This window comes from Rhincodon typus, chromosome 14 (genome assembly GCF_021869965.1).
Source record: "Rhincodon typus isolate 14 chromosome 14, sRhiTyp1.1, whole genome shotgun sequence".
Classification (NCBI taxonomy): Eukaryota; Metazoa; Chordata; class Chondrichthyes; order Orectolobiformes; family Rhincodontidae; genus Rhincodon; species Rhincodon typus.
The window spans coordinates 66,661,304-66,676,524 of record NC_063345.1 but is presented as its reverse complement, the minus strand read 5'-3'; the positions used below and the strand labels follow the sequence as shown (position 1 = coordinate 66,676,524).

General features: G+C 43.0%; 1 protein-coding gene across 1 annotated transcript in view; it reads left to right on the top strand.

Moving 5' to 3' along the window:
• The window catches only part of dock11 (dedicator of cytokinesis 11), a 252,061-nt gene that overhangs the window by 152,914 nt on the left and 83,926 nt on the right, over positions 1-15,221 (top strand). The window contains exons 24-31 of the mRNA XM_048604955.1: positions 508-623; positions 3,884-3,953; positions 5,316-5,441; positions 7,452-7,523; positions 9,188-9,334; positions 10,306-10,389; positions 11,995-12,106; positions 13,696-13,874. Coding sequence (XP_048460912.1) covers positions 508-623; positions 3,884-3,953; positions 5,316-5,441; positions 7,452-7,523; positions 9,188-9,334; positions 10,306-10,389; positions 11,995-12,106; positions 13,696-13,874 — 906 coding nt within the window. The remainder of the gene's footprint in view (positions 1-507; positions 624-3,883; positions 3,954-5,315; positions 5,442-7,451; positions 7,524-9,187; positions 9,335-10,305; positions 10,390-11,994; positions 12,107-13,695; positions 13,875-15,221) is intronic.

Sequence of the window (15,221 nt, the reverse complement as noted above, 5' to 3'; positions counted from 1 at the left end):
ACCAGAAATGACAAGAATTGCTTGCAATGTGACAGCATTTACACAACATTACTGAGGATGTGCCACTGTTTTCCTGGAGACCCTGGAAAGATGATACTGACTGCTAGAGGTTTCTGGATATGTGCCACAGGAGTCCCCGGGGAGCACGTTAATGATTGAAGCTCCCTAGAAATGTGTCAGTATTTATGTGATTTTCTGCAGTGTGCATAATTTTTCAGGAATGCTAATGTGGAAAATTTGCTAGAAGACAATTTGTGTAGTTTATTCAAAGCAGCAGAATCAAGCTTGCGTAACTTCGGTTCCACAATCAGCTTGAACTAACTTGGAATAAAAGTTCCGTATTCTGTCCTATTAGAGTAGGAAGTCATTTTATTATCTGGAGTCATCGCTGTGTGAGCCTTTGAATTAATTATACCAAATAGCGAATTGTAGCTCGAATGGAGAGGAGAATGCTCCAAACATGACTCTCCTGAAACGAGGGTAACTTGAGTTGATTTTCTCCTCCAGTGTTTGCACGCCATGGACACATGTGTGATGGTCAACTTCCTGCCAACAATCCTTAACCAGCTGCTCAAAATACTTAGCAAAACCAGCCAGAGCGACGTTGCAGTCAATTCCACCAGGTAAAACACATGCCGGTATCTGCTGTGTGTGTGTGTGTGTGTGTGTGTGTGTGTGTGTCACGCTGCTGTCTGTGTTTGTGTGTGTCATGCTGCTGTGTGTGTGTGTGTCACGCTGCTGTCTGTGTGTGTGTGTGTGTGTGTGTGTGTGTGTGTGTGTGTCATGCTGCTGTGTATGCGTGTGTGTGTGTGTGTGTATGTGTGAGTGAGAGAGAGATACAAGTATCTGTTGTGTTTTTTTATAGAACAGTACAGCGCAGGAGCAGGCCCTTTGGTTCACCTGTCTGTGCTGACCGTGATTTAAACTGATCCCATCTGCCTGCATGTGGTCCATATCCTCGTATTCACTGAGATAACAAGGTGTAGAGCTGGATGAACACAGCAGGCCAAGCAGCATCAGAGGAGCAGGAAGGCTGATGTTTCAGGCCTAGACCCTTCTTCAGAAAATACTCTCCCTGCATTCACTGCCCATTTATGTGTCTGTCTAAGTGAGTGTTGTTGTTCTTGTTTCTGCATCTGCCACCTCACCTGGCAGCACATTCGAGGCACCGATCAGCCTGTGCATAAGAAATTTGCCTCACGCATCTGCTTTATCTACCCCCCCACTCCCCCTCCCCCTAGCCACAGGTTAAACCTATGCCTCCTGGTATTTGACATTTCCACCCTGAGTAAAAGACTCAAACTGTCCACTCTATCCATGCATCTCATTGATTTATAAACTTCTATCAGGTTGCCCCTCAGTCTCCAATGTTCTAGCGAAAACAATTCAAGTTTTTCCAACTTCTCACTGCAGCTAATACACTCCAATCCAGGCAACCTCGTTTGCAGCCTCTCTAAAGCCTCCTCATCCTTCCTACGGTGTGGAGACCAAATTTGCACACAATACTCCAAATCTGACCTAACTAAAGTTTTATAAAGCTGTAACATGACTTGCCAACTTTTGTGCTCAATGCCCAACTGATGAAGGCAAGCATGCCATACGCCTTCTTTACCACCCTGTCCACTTTTGTTGCCACTTTGAGGAAGCTTTAGACTTGCACCCAAAGATCCCTAAGTATATCAATGCTTCTAAAGATCCTGCCATTTATTGTATGCTGTCCTCTTACATTTGATCTTCCAAAATGCATCACCTCACACTTGTCCGAATTAAACTCCCTCTGCCGTTTCTCCGCCCAACTTTCCAACTGCTCTATATTCTGCTGTGTCCTTGGACAACTTTACTCACTAGCTACAACTCCACTAATTTTCATGTCATCTGCAAACTTACTAAACAAAAAAAAAAAACAGAGGTCCCAGCACTGAATCCTTGCAGAACTTCACTGATCATAGATCTCCAGTCAGAAAAACACCCCTCCATAACTACCTCTGTCTTCTATGATCAAGCTAATTTTGTATCTAGCTTACCAGCTCACTGTGGATCCCACGTAACTGCAACTTCTGGACCAGTTTAACACGAGGCACCTTGTCAACGGCCTCAATAAGGTCCATGTAGATAACATCACTGCCCTGCCCTCATTAATCATTTTCATCACTTCCTCAAAAAAACTCAATCAAGTTTGTGAGACAAGACCTCCCTTGCACAAATCCATTCTAACTATTCCTAATAAGTTAATTCTTTTTTGAATGCTAGTAAATTGTGACCCCAAGGATCTTCCCCAATAATTTCCCTACCGCTGATGTAAGGCTCACCAGCCAATAATTTCCTGGTTTATCACTGGATCATCTGTCAAGGCCCTAGCAATTTCCTCCCTTGCCTCCCTCAGTATCCTGGGGGTAATCCAAGCAGGCCCTGGGGATATATCTATTTTAATGTTTTTCAAGATACTGAACACCTCTTCTTTCTTAATATTGCCACTCCCTTGAATATCAAGATACCCTTTCCTTGTCTTTCATGTCCTTCTCCTTGATAAGTACTGATACTGATCCTACTTGCGAAGCACATTTCATGGCCCCTTTCAGCCCTCCTAAAGCCTTGTTTCAGTTCGTTCCTGCTTCGTTTATATTCCCCAAGGGCCTTGTCTGATTTCAGTTTCCTAAGCCTTACACATGCTTCCATTTTTGTTTTGACTTTTTAATATCTCATCATTCAGAGTTCCTGAATCTTGCCACCCTTATCGTTCATCCTCACAGGAGCATGCTGGTCCTGAACTCTGATCAATTGGCCTTTAATAGACTCCCACATGTTCAGATGTGGATTAAGCCTCAAGTAGCCACCCCCAATCTAATTTTTCCACTTTCAGCCTCATACTGTTACAATTAGCTTAGTTTAGTTTAAATTGTGAAAACTGCGTGGCATGGATAAGTTGGGCTGAATGGCCTGTTTTCATGCTGTAGACCTCTGTTACTTTTTGACTCAAATTAGCCTTCTCCCAATTTAGCGCAACCTGAAGATCAGTCTTATCATTACCCATAACTCATGGAATTATGATCACTGTTCCCAAAATGCCCCACCTACTGAATATTCAGCCACCTGGCCAGGCTCAATCACTATACAAGGTGTAGTATGGTTCTTTTGTGAGTTGGACTGTCTACACCTTGTTTAAAGAATACCTGCTGAACGCACCTAACAAATTCTGATCCATCTAAGACCCTAGAACTAAGCAAGTCCCAGTCAATATTGGGGAAGTTAAAATCACCCACTATAACAACACTTCTGTTTTTATATCTTTCCATGATCTGCTTACATTATCTGTTTACATTATCTGTTTCTCTATCTCCCGATAACTACTGGGAGGCCTATTGTATAACTCCATCATTTGCAGCCTTCCTATTCCTGAGCTCTACCCAAATGGCCTCACTGGATGAACTCCCCAAGATGTCCTCTCTTAGTACAACTGTTATATTCTCCTTAACCAGTAATGCAACTCCCCACCCCATTTTACACCCCTCTGTATCTCACCTGAAACATCTAAACCCTGGAACGTTGAGTTGCTAGTCCTACCCTTCTCTCAACAAAGTTTGGCTACAACATCATGGTCCCATGTACTAATCCAGGCTACAAGGTCATCTGCTTTACCTTTGCGTGTTAGACTGTAGATGCTGCTATTTTTGTGCACATGTGTGTATTGCATATGTGCACACACTGCTATTAGATTGCGCTTGTATTAATTAAGTACCAGTGTAATGTGAAACATCTACTCTGAAAGTTTATTGTATGTTTTGATTAGGGAGCCAACAATGCCAAGGGGACTGCTCTTGCAGATTTGTTCATGGGCTGTCTATTTTTCCCTCTTAAACAATTTCTTTTCCATACCTCTCTTCAGAGTAATCATGTATATCGTGTCCAGATGTCATGAGGAGGGACTGGAGCACTATTTGCGATCATACATCAAGGTATTTTGAAACAAAAACACATAACTGGAGAAACTCAGCAGGTCTGGTGGCATCTGTGCAGAGAGAAACAGAGTTAACGTTTCTTCTGACCAGACCCTTCTTCAGAAGTGGAAAATTCTGAAGAAGGGTCACTGGACCCGAAATGTTAACTCCTCTTTCTCTCCGCAGATGCTACCAAACTTGCTCAGTTTCTCCAGCCATTTCTGTTTTTGTTTCAGATTTCTACTACCTGCAGTTTTTTTTTAATCAAGGCAATTTACTTTTTGAAAATGTATTGAATTGTGCAGAATTTGGACATTGCTATAATTGTGCTGTTCAAATAAATCTAGAGTCTGCATTTATATGTTGCTCTTTAACAAACAGGTAACCCCTCCTGAATTACTGAGAGAGACTTGAGGCGTTAAGATAGATTAGTATCCTGAGCAATACTGGGACTTAGTTACTGAAGTAGAAGGATAAGTTGCAAGTTTTATTCTGCTCCTGACGCTTGGAAGCAGCATTGATGTGGTTGAGGTTGTTGTATAAACTGCAGTCCCCTCCACATAATGTTGGCTATGTCTGTGCCTAGGATCTTCAGTCTAGCTTTGGCGTGGAGGTTTTCCATTGAGACAGGAGTCCTACATGTTTGAATCCTAAACTCAGAGTTGGGCTGAGCAGATTCCAGTTTCTCTGGAGCAAGGGCCTCATCCTACAGTGTGGGAATTCTGAATCCTTGGAGAAGGAGTGAATGCTCTTGAAAGATGGTTCCGAACTACCAGCTTTCCTCAGGATTGAAGGTCCGCTGGCAGCACAATTCCTGCCCCCCCCCCACCCACCCGGAAATCCTGACCTGGCAGCTGTCTGTGCCTCCAGAAGTGGTGCCACTACAGGGAATGCTCCTGGGACTTTTGCAGGAATCAGAATTGGATTCCTGAACTCGAGCACGTGAGGGCGAGGGGGCGAAGGCTGGAGGGGTCGGTGACAAGTACACTGGGATGGCTTTCAGTATCTCCTTTCCAAGGCCAGTTGCCACAATAGGGTTGATCGGGAAGCCGCCAATCCATCCAGGAGCCATCACTACTTCCCGTGGGCTCCAAAATAATTGGTGTCTACTGGCTTACTTGTGGGTGAGTGACACGCACAAACCCCCTCCCAGCTCCAGTTTAATCCTGGTGGGTTATGCCCTGCCACGTAATGTCGCCTCACTCACGATGATCTGGACCCCATCGCTTCGTTTGCCACCGGGCTTGGCCCGGATTAAATTGTCCCCAGCGCTTAAAGCTGAGAAATGGACCTTAGTGGGCTCATCACTCACTGGCTGAGTCAGGAGTGGGGGAGAATCCAGCTCGCCGAATCTTCCCACTGATTTATTGCTCTCTTCAGTACGTTTTCAGGACAGGCCAATACATGACCTCCGAAAACAAGACAACACACGAGGAGCTGGCTCGGTCACTCATCGTCATCCTGAAACAATCGGCAGATTTTCTCACCATCAATAAACTGCTGAAGGTTGGTGCTCTCTCTGTCAGAACTGGCAAATGCAGCAAACTCGAACGTTTTGTCACCCTTACTTAGGCCAGAATTGTATAAAATCCACCAAGTTGTCATTGTGTTATGGCTTTCTTTGTTCGTTGCGAAGGGGCATTTTGCCCAGCTGTCCCTCTAAGAACCTGTTAATTTGACCGATATTTCCATGCACATGACTCCCTCTCCCTGCACCCTCTAATGGCTGACAGGCTATTTCTTCCATCCGCCTCCTAATGATGGATTTATATGGTACCTACCACAACCTCAGGAGGTCACTGAACACTTCACAGTCAAAGAAGTACTTTTGAAGCTTGGGCACCATTCCTATCATGCAGCCAATCTGTGCACAGCAAGATCCCACGTGTAGCAAAGCCATAATTTATCAGATAATCTACTTGTGCGGTGTTGATTGAGGGTTGAATGTTGAGCAAGACAATGTTGAATGCAACTTTTCTCAAAGGAATTGTGAAGTATTTTGCTTCCACTGATGTGCAAGCTAGGCCTCAATTTTATATCCCATCCAAAATATAGCATTCCTGAGAGTGCAGCACTCCCTCAGTAACGGCACCGGGAGTGCCTGCATGGGTTTTCGTGCTCGGCTGTCTGAAGTGCGAGTCGAACCCACGAATTTCTGGCCGAGAGGCAGAGGAGGCACCACTTAGTCTGAGACTAACATGATGGCAATCAGTTTAACTGTGCGGGACACTCTGGTGATCAGTGATACCACTCAGATGGTCTGGAGGCGATGAAGCCAGGTTTGGTAGGCCCACACGGAGAGTAAATTTGATGACATTTTTGTTGTGTTTTGATCATTTTCTGTACGTTAAACTGGAAGTACTTGCTGTACATGACTTTTTTTCTGTTTTGAAGAAAATAGCAATGCTACTCGTTTAGAATGTAGTCAAAATGAAAATATCACAACTTGCAATGGAAAACGCTGAATGCCACAGTGACCCTGGAATAATAGGGCATTATTGTAATTATGCTAATTAATGGGAGGACATTCTGATCAAAGATTTCACAATTGGCATTGCTGGGATTTGAACTCATGACCACTGCCTTGTTAATCCAGTAAACTACCACTTAAACCACTGTACATTCACCAAGTTCTGCGCCCCTGAACAAGGGGAAGGGAAATTCAATCAGAGTTCCAGCTCCTGACTCCTATGTTGTGGAAGGAGGTTGAACTGTGATGACACCTGCAGGCAAATAGCCTGCTAATAGCACTGAAGTGAAGAATGGCCAGTTTGGAATGGTGATCTCATGGAAACATGTACGATTGTTAAGGGGCTTGACAGGGTAAATGTCGAGGGAATGATTCCCTCATGGGAGAGTCTAGGACCAGAGGGCATAGTCTCAGAGTTAAGGGGAGCCAATTTAGGACTGAGATGAGGAGGAATTTCTTCTGTCAGAGTGTTGTGAGTCTTTGGAACTCCTTAGCACAGAGAGCTATGGGGGCAGAGTCCTTGTGTATAGTTAAGGTTGAAATAGATAGATTCCATGACTGATTAAGAATCTAGGGTTATGAGGAAAACCCAGGAAATTGGATGTGAGGAACATCGAATCAGCCATGATCCTATTGAATGGTGGGTCAGGCTCATGGGGCTAAATGGTCTACTCCTGTTCCTATTTCTTATGGTTTTGTAGAGAGTTACAGTGTGCCTGTGAAACAAGATGGTAGGAGTAGAATTAGAATTAGCTTTATTGTCACATATACTCATATGAGTGCAGTGAAAAATTTACAAGTCATCACTTACGATGCCATCTTAGGTGTCAAGGTACCTAGGTACAAATTCTTAAGTACAAATTCTTAGGGAAAAAGAATTAGAGGAATAAAGAAATAAGAAGTGCAGCAATAAATTAAAAAAAATAACGAAATAAGAGCTTGAAATAAGGAAGCAAGGAGATGCTGACTGAGAATAAGGGTTTCAATCAGATCTCCAATCAGAGAGAACTCTTTCCTGAGTATTTTTTTCTTGTTTTAACTTGCAGCATTCATGGTTTTTCTTTGAACTGTTGATCAAGTCAATGGCCCAGTTCCTGATTGAGAAGAACAAGCTGAAGGTAAGTCTAATCTCTTTGACTCTTCACCTTCGGATTCACAAGGTTTTTCTCCATCTCGTGAGGAATGGGCATACTTGAGATCCTCTGACACACACTCAAACAGAAGAAAATATAGTTTTAGAAACGTTCTGGAGATAATGTTGAAATTCTGCTGGAGAGTGGAATAACCCCTTCCATTTCCAGGAGACCGTCTGGAGTGGAATTTTTTTATTTATTCATTCACAGGATGAGGTTGTTGCTGTCCAGGCCAGCATTTATTGCCCACTCCAGAGGGCAGTTAAGAGTCAACCGCTTTTCTGTGGGTCTGTAGTCACATGTAGGCTAGACCAGGTAATGATGGCAGTTTCCTTCCTTAAAGGACATTAGTGAACCAGATGGGTTTTTCCAACAATCGGCAATGGTTTCGTGGTCATCATTAGACTGCTAATTCCAGATTTTTTTTTTACTGAATTCAAATTCCACATGGGATTCGAACCTGAGACCCTAGGACATTGCTGGGGTCTCTGGATTAACAGTCCAGTGATAATAACACTATCGTCTCCCCATGGCGATTTCCATGACAATTTCATGACAACTTCCTGTAAATAACCGACATTTTGATACAACCTTCACGAACCTGGTTACAACTCATTGAGGCTGAGGGGACCCCGGGTTTTATATGAAGGAGTGATGAATACAGTGCAGTGTGTATCCGCACAGGAGGCTGAAGAAGTTCCAGATGGAGTATGGACATTCAGTTTGGGACATCTTGTTAGTGAATGGGTGTTGGAATCACTGAAAGGGAAAGGTGTAGATTCACCAGGAGACAATGGGGAAGTATAAGATATACTTCCAGAGATAGGTCCTTCATTTCCTGCTGACTTTATTTTGTACATGCATGAAGCACAGGAAAGAAAGGCTTACATTTGGATAGCCTCTTTCAGGACATCCAAACTTAGAACCATTGGCATGCTTCTGAAGTGTTGGCGCCAATGAAATTGGAAGAAATAATGTGCTGTTGGGTCCTCTGAGATATTCTATGACCCCTATGGACACTTGCAACCTTGATGAAGAAGTCTGAACTTCCATGAAGAGCAAGGGTGCCATGATAAGATTTCAGGTTTTAAGTCTTTTACTGTAACAAACAAATCAAAATGTTGATAAAACACTATTTTTGTGGGCATTTTAACATTTCAACTGCAGAGCTTTCTGTTTGACCATTTATTGTGTTTGGAGTATAACCGTTTACAATCTGAAGTTCACAACACCTTCCTGAGACTTGGAGACTGACAGTCTATCTACCATTTGCAAAGATGCTTCCGCCATGTGTGAATATTTTGTACCTTCTTCTTATTGGCATAACCTGGGCCCCGCTTTAATATTTAACAAAGTGTTTACTGCCAGCAGAATTAACAACAGGTCACATGATTCTTTCTTCATTTTATTCCAAATGAAAAACGCAGTCCAAAACGTAGGTTTGAAATGGTCATTTGGTCATTCAGAACTTGAGTGCTGCCAAAACATGCCTTTTTTTTTTCAGCAATACTTTCTATAAAATCTCACAGGACTCTGGTGTGGCTTAAAAACTGATGAATAATTCATCCTAAATGCCTGAGTAGTTTAGTGTTAATTCTGAAAGACAGTCTTTTGCTGTGTGGTAGTTACATTAATTGATCTATTTACAGCTCCCTAGGACACAGAGATTCCCAGAAAGCTTCCAGCACACTGTGCACTCCCTTCTCCTTGCAATAATTCCTCACGTCAACCTGAGGTACTCGGAGATTCCAGAGGAATCCAGGAGCGTGAACATCAGCTGGGCTCATTTCATGAAGGTCAGTAGGGGAAAGAATTGGTGCAAAATTATTCAAGCAGTACAACAAAAAGACAATCTCACTGCATGCAATAATGTTTCCCCACGAAGGTAGAGACTTTATGTTGTACTGATTCACCTCCCACCTTGAGATTATTGAGTGTGTCTTCGTTCAAGTATAACAACACTTGCTACCTTTGCTTGCATGTTAGAAAATCAGAAGACACTGATGGATGAGAAATGCCATTCAGTCCATCTTCATCTAATGCATTTGTAGCAGTCTTGTTCTCATCTCCCCTTTTCCATTATGATCAATTGAATTGCTTTTGTCAGTGGTTGTAGAGCTTTCCCTGTGCTGTGGTCCTTCAGAACCCATTCTACAGGCTGAACCTTCTCAACACAAAGGCTGCCATTGGGAGAATAATCAAACCACCACGTCTCCTCTTTAAGGGAGCATCCATCACGTGTTGTGCCATTCAGGCCAGGGCAAGCCTTCCCTTCCCCTGGATGTCGTGTAGCCCACCACCCGTGTGAGCTGCCAGTCCATCAGAGAATGGCAGCGCCTTAGCAGCACCACTGGGAGGCAGTGGGGCTGCTGCCGTTACTACACCCACCCAACGCCTCTGATCGAAGAGGAGCCAGTGCGTCACGAATGATGGTGGGAAGGGGGAGGGGAACGTGTTGAGGAAGGTTGGTAACAAGGGTGAGTGTAGTTGTCTTCAGTGAGCCCCACCTACTCTACACTGACTGGGTCCTTTGTCCAGGCACTGAGTATTTTTGCACAAGGGGGACATGCTCCCAGGAGCTGTGAGCTACCCCACATAGGTTTCTTTTGCTCAAAGTCTTTCACTGGCTTAATACCAGCTACAGTGGGATGAGCTGTACAAGGGGACATTAATTAGCTCTTAATGGCCTCAGTTAGTGACATCAGGGGCTGCTGAGGGTGCAGGCTGTTGGCATGTCTTAATAATCTGTATGTTCTTAATTCAACAGCGGAGCTTAACACTGGTGAACAGAGGGTTTATCTTCAACTTAATAAATGACTACGTTAGCTGTTTCTCTCCCAAAGATCCCAAGGTGAAATTTTCTCTTTATTCCCATGATCTTTCTCATCGAAGTTGTTGCTCTAGTTGACTTTGCATGAAAGAATAAAACTATGCCTCTCTATAGGGCCTTTGAGGACCTCGGGACATCCAAAGTGCTTTAAATCAATTGAATTAATATTATAATTAGCATTGTGATATATGAAGCATGCACTAAAAATGCAGCAGGACTGGCAGTATCTGTGGAGAGAGAGAGAGAAGCAGAGTTAATATTCGAGTCTGGTATGACTTCTTTGGAGCATTTTGAAGAAGATTGATATTAGACTCAAAATGTTGCCTGTTTCTGTCTCCACAGATGCTGCCAGGCCTGCTGAGTTTCTCTAGTGATTTCTGTTCTCACTTCATATTTCCAACATCCACGGTATACTTTTACTTTCGAAACCAGTTGGCCAATGTACACACAAAGATCCCACAGGCTGTGATAGTGGGTGAGTTAATCTGTTTCTGTGATGTTGAGTAAGGGATTACTATCTTCCGTACCACTTAGAGAACACCTCTGCTCTTTTTTTTAAAAATCAAGACCCGGGTTTATTTTCCTTCATCTGGAAGGAAGACCAGACCTCAATATAAGTGCGCCTCTATAAGACAGCACCTCCAACAGAGCAGCACTCCTTCAGTCCTGTACCCGAGTGTTAGTGTACATTATTAGCTCAAATGAGTGGAGGGAAGAATGATACTGTCAAACAAAAGCTGACTTCTGGCACAGTTGATGACATTACTGGTTCAGAGGTGCTTTCGAGTCAGACAATATATGGGAATTTAACGATTTATTCTTATTGGTCAGGTACTGTTGTGTGTTTGAGGGCTACTGGTATTCGTTGAGATACTTCACTCTGTTAGACTGTCACTTTCTTAAACTGTATAATATTAATGCTGCCTATTTAAAGGGGAGAAAGGAGGATCCCATTAATAAACAGCAGATATTGTTGATATGCTAACAAATATATGTAGGAGAAGGAAAGATTCTGCTTTGTACAGCAACCTTTTCTGACTTCAAGATATCCTGATGTGCTATTTGAGGGCAGTCACTGTCATAATGTCATGACATCATTCACATTCAGCATTAAAGGGCAGACTTTCAACATGCCACGTGAGATCCATCAACAGCACAACACTCAGCTTCTATCGTAAAGTCTGTGTGTTTAGGTTCCCTGGAGTGACGTTTGAGTTTATAATCTTCTGACTCTGATGTGAGAGAATATTATTGCAGAATCAAGACTGACAGCTTAAAGGCAAAACTATGTTGTGACAATTTACCCTGTATCAGCTGCAATTTGTTCCTGCTAAGAATTTAGCACAATTCTTTTGCTTTTTCATTCAATTATGCAATAATTGATTTGGCCTCACCTCAAGAGAAATAAACTATGTAACAAACTCCAGCACAAAGACTCCTGAGCAGATATACGCCATTGTTGCAGGAAAGTGCTAGAATCGCACCTTTAACTAAGAACAGCAGTAACATCAGATTAAGTTCAGGGCTGTTAACTTTAACCAGCGTGGTTCGTGTTTGGAAACAGACCAGTAATGGGTTTATTCACTCTCTTTAATGCTCTGTCTGTCACGATCTCACTCCCAATAGGCACTCACAGAATACAAGCTGGATTTCCTGCATATAGTCTGCAATCATGAGCACTTCATCCCTTTGAATTTGCCGATGTCCTTTGCGAAGAGCAGGCTCCAGCGGATCCAAGGTGCAGTAATATTGAACAACATTTGCTCTTTATCAATCCTCAGAGTTGCGCCTTTGATCACTCTCTGGTTTGGAGAAGGAACTTTGGTTTAACCCCAGACGAGCTGTCGCTTCTGGATGTCAGAACAGTTGGGTAGGAATATTAAGTGTGCATCTGTGTACAATGTACAGATGTCTACATATAAAAAATGCATGTCCGTTCGATATCTGAAATGTGTGCATGCACGCACATGTGGGGACAACTGTGATCCCAAGTTATTGAGATATAGTTTGGCAAACCCCAAATGAAAGCACTGTTTCTATCGGCCAGTGATTCCCTTCTGCTTTTAGATCTCGATCTAATCTGCTTCTCTTCTTCACTTACAACCTCCCCATTATCCTGGCCTCCTGGATACACCTGGCCCTGGAGAATGGAAAGAGGCCCAATCCCAGGGAATGAAGGAATGATTTTGGCATCTATCGAGCTGATGTAGCTTTAATGATTGAAAGGTTTCCGTGGCAGCGTTCACACTTGAAGACGTATTTGAGCAGGGATGTTTCTTTTTACTCTCTTTGATAGGAGCAGGATTAAACCCTTCAATGCCCAGAAGAAAAAACCAGTACAACTTGTGAATATGATATTAGTCCAATTGGTGCACTTCATTATGAGGGTCTAGGATGATCAATATGCCCATTTCCATGCAATATTGTTTTTTAAATTATTTTTTCCCGTCTGAGTGAGTTTCCTCCGCTTTGAATCATAGAGGCAATCCTTTGTATCACAGTAGACAGAACGAGGAGACAGTGGGATGAAGTGAAGTGTACATATTAGAATAGAAATCTGCTTTTCCTTGTTGATTCTGGCATTGTGAGAGATGATTCTTTGAAAGGGGTACAACATAGCCTTCCAGGGGATCAGTGTTGCTCTCTGTGGTGAGGTTAAATATGGAGGTAGCTGTCTCTGAAATGAGATTTACACGTGTTCACTAATCTAATATCTGATCTAATCTAAATTTATTGGGTTTGTCCGATCGTTAACTTTGATAAAGCAGTATTTATGTATACAACCATGTGGGAATGGGCCCAACTTGAGGGTGCAGTTCTTCAACACATAAACTTTAAAAATAAATCGGATTTATTAACTATTCCTGGCAATTGAAATTTGTCTGGCCCTTGCGTTTTTTCCTGCACTTCCAAATTTTAAAATTAACATTCCTCGGGCTTTGGGACTGTTACAGTAATGGCGATCACAAGATCTAGGAATCTCGACATTGCAATTCTCATTCAATATCTTATTCAAATGTGCCACTAGGATGCCAGAGTAATGCAGAATCCATCATACTGAAGAGCTGCAGTGCCAAATCAGCAGTGACACTAGGAAAATTACCAGATCACAAAATTCAGCACTTGTTGAGTGATGATGTTTTGATTTTAAAACTGTTATATCTAGAAAAATCAGTTGGCAAAGGACAGAAATAGAATCAATCTTTAGTGAGCCTACATTTGTTTACTGAGTGAAACATTATATGTATGCAACTCCTAACTCAACTACCACCTTCTTTTCCCACCTTTGGTTTTAAAGAGAGTCTTACCCATTTGTTTTACCTGCAGATTTGCAGTTGGAGTGCACACTTACTGAAGACTTCTGCAAGAATCACTTCCTGGTGGGCCTTCTCCTGAGGGAATTAGCCGCGGCACTGAATGAGTCTCGGGATATTCGGCATGAAGCGATAGCTATTGTAAAGTGCCTGATGATGAAGCATGCGTTTGATGACCGATACTCGCACAAGGTATGACAGCAGCAGTTACTTTCATTGACTAAATGCCATTGAGGGGGGTTTGCATTCCGCATGCAGGTCAAGAACACGCCATGAGTGAGGACTGTAATTAGATGGGGGAGTAAGGAAGCTACAGCTCTCAACATTGGACCTGCTGATATAATGAAATTAGTACACTATCTGACTCTGGGTTCATGTGCCAACATGGACTGGAGACATCATTTCTGAGTTAACCTACAGCAGAACAGTGGGGGTTGTTACAGATTGGATATTGGGAGCACATAGGCCCAAAATGTTCCCTTTGTGGTGATATGTAGGAGCAGCAAGCTCAGCAACATCTTGGAATATTCAGGACTGGATAAGGAACAGAGAGGTGTACAGCAGCTTCAAAGGGAGCAAATCAATGGAGGCTGTAGAGAAGTATGGAGAAGCCAAAAGGGAACTTGAGAAGCAATTAGGATATCAAAGAAGGTGTATGAAAAATACTGGCAAGTATGATAAGGGATATTCCCAAATATATTCCTTTATGTATATCAAGGGGAAGAGGATAACCCAAGAAAGAGTAGGGCCCACTGGGGAATAAGAGGGACATGTGCATGGAGCCGGAGGACTTGGGTAGAATATTAAATCTGTCTTCACGTGGGAGGAGGAGGATGTCAGTGCAGAATTTGGGAAGCTTCTTGAGCAGTTTGATAGAAGGAATGAACAGGTGTTGGAGGGTTGGTGGGCTTAAAGGTGGACCAATATCTACAGCCAGATGTGTTGTATCCCAGGCTGCTATGGGAGATGGTAGCAAATTAAACAGATTCTGAAAAAATGTTTAATTCCCACCTGGCTGCAGGGGAGATTCCAAAGGACTGGAGGACAGCTAATGTGGTTCCTCTTAACAAGAAGGGTGTTAACGATAAACCAGGGAATTACAGAAAAGTGAGATATGCAGCAATGGTAGGGAAATTTCTGAAAGAGCAAATTAATTTGCACTTACAGAGGCAAAGTGTGATCAGGGACAGTCAGCACGGCATTGTCAGATAGAGGTCATGCCTAATGAATTCTGAATTTTTCAAGGAGACGACCACATGTGTAGATGGGGGCAAGCACAGTTAATGTAGTTTATATGGATTTCAGCAAAGCCTTTGACAAGGTCCCACATGGGACACTGATAAAGTAGCTAAAAGCACACGGGATCCAGGGAAATTTGGCAAGTTGAATCCAAAATTGTCTTCGTGGTAGCAGACAGAGGGTAGTGGGAGAGATAGTAGGAACTGCAGATGCTGGAGAATCTGAGATAACAAGGTGTAGAGCTGGATGAACACAGCAGGCCAAGCAGCATCAGAGGAGCAGGAAGGATGATGTTTCGGG